The sequence below is a fragment of the Impatiens glandulifera genome, chromosome 1 (assembly GCF_907164915.1).
Source record: "Impatiens glandulifera chromosome 1, dImpGla2.1, whole genome shotgun sequence".
Classification (NCBI taxonomy): domain Eukaryota; kingdom Viridiplantae; phylum Streptophyta; class Magnoliopsida; order Ericales; family Balsaminaceae; genus Impatiens; species Impatiens glandulifera.
The window spans coordinates 85,059,316-85,063,923 of NC_061862.1; the positions used below are offsets into that span (position 1 = coordinate 85,059,316).

General features: G+C 31.4%; 1 protein-coding gene across 1 annotated transcript; it reads left to right on the top strand.

Moving 5' to 3' along the window:
* Positions 1–2,612: 2,612 nt before the first annotated feature.
* On the top strand, positions 2,613–3,827 carry LOC124934821 (gibberellin 2-beta-dioxygenase-like). The gene is given in 2 exon segments (XM_047475324.1): positions 2,613–3,458; positions 3,570–3,827. Coding segments are annotated over 2 exon segments (1,101 nt in total). The 5' UTR covers positions 2,613–2,615.
* Positions 3,828–4,608: the final 781 nt, after the last annotated feature.

Below are 4,608 nucleotides of genomic sequence, written 5' to 3' on the forward strand. Positions count from 1 at the left end.
AATGGTAAAGAGTTGTTGAACGTCTTTCATCGCTGAAGTAGCGTGGTTGCCAAAATCTTTTTGGTGTTATAATCTTTACGATTTCATCTTCTAAAGGTCTTTTGAGCGGAGGTACGATGATTTATCTTTTGAATGACTCGAGCAAAGATGAAGATTGATATGTGACTCAACTTTCTTAATGACACGATATAAGTGAATGTGTATATTGTTATTATTTTAATGGGATAAAGTGAATGTTTGAAAATTGATCTCATTAATGGCTAAGCAAATGTGGAAATTAAAATGTTTGAAATCACTTATTTCTTGATAGCTTCATATTTGTCAAAGTAGAGATTGTTAGGTACAACTTATGTATCTCCTAAGTGACGTGAAATTCGTCAAACTGAAGATTGTAAATTTATAATTTATTTATCAAATTTAAATAAGCGCGGTATTCACCCAATGTAAAGATGGTTGGGTATTGGACTCATTTTATTAGAGTTATATTTTAATGAATTTTTAAACTTTTTTATGTTCTTAAGAGTAATAATTTAATTTTAAAACATTTTGATGTATTCCTATAAATATAAACGTTATAATCTAAAGTTATTTGTACAATAATTAATGAAAATTTTATAGAATGGATAATTCTCTAACGGTATATTCTGTATTCTTTATCTTTACTTCCTATCAATATATTTTTATTGCATTTTTGATTAATTTTATTTATTTTTGTGTGCCATCTCAACAAATACATGTTGGGAAGAATGTCAATTTTATTTATAAAGTTAGAACGAGGTGTCAAATTTATTTATAAAGTTGTAAATTTCTATTTATGTATATAAACTTGTCAAAATGTGTCAAAATTATTTAATATAACGGAATGTCTCAAATGGCGTTAAGTTTTTATCCACTTGGATATTTATTTTTTATATTTTTTTAACCTATTTTTTAGGTTTCAAACAGACCTTCTTTTTCTATTTAATATATAAAATTAAATAAATAAAATTTTCCTTCTTCTACCTACCATCATCTTCATCCCCTCTCTTCACCAGCACACAACCATCTTCATCCCCTCTCTTTCACAGCCGCCGCAACCAATCTATTCACATTCAAGAACTCAACAAATTGAATCTCAATCTTCAGAGGATGTCGCAAGCTGTTTTTGCTATTCCTTTTTTAACTAGATCATTCATAGACTTTGATATTACTGTTAGGCCTGATAATACAGACTTGTTTCGTGATCTGATCATCGAATGGACCCGTTTCGATCAAACAATATAATATTTGTAATAAACCTCGTTTATCTGCGATTGAACTCTGTGATTGAGGATCTAACTAAATGAGTTTCAAAACCCTAGCTGAAGCGATCTTGGAACTAGTTTTTCCTTCACGAATAACAATCAGAAACAATGACAAACAAGTGTCATATCACATTTAACTTATCAAAATCTCAATTTTATTTTTCAAAATTCTAACCATCCGTTAAAAACTTATTGTTCTAATCCCCTAGTTGTAGGCAAATTATTCAAATGAAATCCAGAATTTCTAGTTTGATGTTTCACATTGAATATATAACCTATTACTTTGACATCAATTGAGAAGAATATAGGGTGAAATTCGGATAGAGAAGACAAAGTGGGTCTGAGAAATGGTGGATGAGATTTTGGAGATTAAGATTTAAATGAGAAGAATATGAATCGGTGAAGGAGGAGGAGAGAGAATGAAATTATTATTTATTTATTAAATGTAAAGAAAAAGTCTGTTTGAAATGAAAAAAATAAATTAAAACAAAATATAAAATAAATATCCACGTGGATAAAAAATCAACTCTGTTTGAAACATTCCGTTATGTCAAATAATTTTGACACATTTTGACAGGTTTGTATACATAAATAGAATTTTACAACTTTGTAAATAAATTTGACACCTCCCTCCAACTTTATAAATAAAACTGACATTCTTCCCAATACATGTTCATTAATATAATGCAATGTGAAATTTTGAATATTTTTTATTGAGAAAATTCACTACTAAAGTTGTTATATTTATTGGTTTTGGTTAGAACACTGGCAAGAATTTACATGAGAAAATTGTCATGTTCATTTTCTTTTGTTATTTTGTTTGAATATTTAAAAAAAGAAAAAGAAATTAATGGGTGATAATTTATCGCTTAAACCCATATTATATATATATATATATATATATATTTTATTTTATTTTTTTTTTTTTTTTGTAAGAAGTTAAATCAATCTTAAAATTTAAAAATTTATATTTTTTATTAAATTTGTATGTACCTTAATTTTGTTTAATAATAATTTTGTATTAATTATTTAGTGATAAATAAAATTAAAGAAAAAGTTTTTAACACCAACTGAATTTAATTGAAAACCCAATTCATATTGGTCATGATGTGAATTATATGAAAAGATAAATGTTATTAATATTACTCAATAAAAATATATTGGAAATTGGAATAATTATTGACTAATGGACTACGCCCCCGTAATTATCTTTTTATATTAAATAAATATAAAAAAGTAAAAGATATATGTTTTAGTTGCCTATAAAACGGTCAGAAGCTCCATTGTTTGGCATAAATTACCAGTATATACCCATCGGGCAAGAACCCAACCATGGTGGTTCTTTCTCCGTCAGTGACAGAGGATCTCTCTGTCATGAAAACATGCAAACTCAATAACAACACCTACTTCAACCCTATCCCAGTGATAGATCTTCAAGACCCAAATGCTAAAACCCTCATAGTGAACGCCTGTCAAGAATTCGGCTTCTTCAAAGTGGTGAACCATGGCGTCCCAGTTGAGCTCATATCAAAATTGGAGAGCCTAGCTATACAATTCTTCAACTTTTCCCAGTTACAGAAAGACAGAGCAGGCCCTCCCAACCCTTCCGGGTACGGGAACAAGAAAATCGGACCAAATGGAGATGTGGGTTGGATTGAATACCTCCTGTTAAAAGCAGCCCAAGATTCAATCTCCCAGATTTCCTCGTCCATTTTCCCAGAAAACCCAGATGTTTTCAGGCAAGAAAGAAATATAATTAAAATTAATTAACTAATCAAATTTTAATCGGGGGTTGCAACTTGCAGGTGCGCTCTGACTGAATACATAAAGGCAGTGAAGGAAATGGTATGCCGGGTGCTGGAAATGGCGGTGGAAGGTCTAGGGATATCAGATAGAGAAGTGATAAGCAAGCTATTGAGAGACGAGAATAGTGACTGTATGTTCAGATTGAACCATTACCCGCCATACCCGCCGGAGCTTCCCCAGACGGCGGCGGTACTGAGGAACATAAATTTGAATTTGATAGGATTTGGAGAGCACACAGACCCACAGATAATGTCTGCAGTTAGATCAAACAACACCCCAGGGTTACAATTCTCACTAAAAGATGGAACATGGGTCTCCGTCCCACCTGATCCCACCTCCTTCTTCCTTAACGTTGGCGACACACTTCAGGTGATCTCTTCTTTTAACTGCACCATGATTCAAGTCCCTGTCCCACTGTCCTTTCTTGTTCTGTCCACTCTCATTATTAATATTTTTCTATTAATAACTAACTAATTACAGGTGATGACTAATGGGAGGTTTAAAAGTGTAAGACACAGGGTTTATGTTGTTGATAATGTTAGATCAAGAATGTCAATGATCTTCTTCGGAGGGCCGCCGATGGGTCATAAAATTGCGGCTTTTCCATCAATGATAAAGGAAGAACAAGGGGAGGAGAGCTTGTATAAGGACTTCACCTGGTCTGAATACAAGCACTCTGCTTACAAGACAAGGTTGGCTGATAATAGGCTCTCCTTTTTCCTAAAAAATGCACCATAATATCTTTCTCATTTAACTCACATTCTAATGATTCTCTAATATAATTGCATCCTCCTAGGTTCTACAACGATTTTCTTCTAATGATGTATTCTATCCTAACTAGTAAATCTTGATAAAAGAAGTTATTAGTTTTTATATTTCTTTTGACAAATGCTTATATTATTATATTGAACTGGAAAGTTGTATCCACCGTGATAAAAATCTAGACCGGACTATGGGAAATAGAAATCAAAACTAAAAATCAAACTATCAACTGTTATAAAAAGTAGATCGATATGGATACGACAAGAAAAAATAAAGTTTCATAAACGATTCTAACTAAATGAACATATATGAAAAATTTATCGAGATTAAAGTTGAGGCGTGCTGGGCACTATCCTTAGAGAGATTTCGCCTCCTCGAGTAGGTTACTCATTGCGGTAGGATGTTAGTGACGTTCCCTCTCAGAATTCAACAACTCTTCTCGTTAATGCCGTAATTTGCTTAACAAGGCTCAAAGGATAATAGTCTTGGATGATCTCGAGAATATGGATTGTTCTTTTGAAAAAGTATATCTGTAATCTTTTCTACCTCTAGTGTATATATATATATATAAGAATATACTGACAAAACGTTTTCTTAATTAATCACAATTATTGCAAATCAATCACACAAATTAAGAGATTAGTGACGGTAATTAAATATCTTAATTGATCACAATTAATTCAAATCAATCCCACAAATTACGAGATTAGTAACGGTAATTAAAAATTTGATTTTGGATGTTAATATACGTAAATTT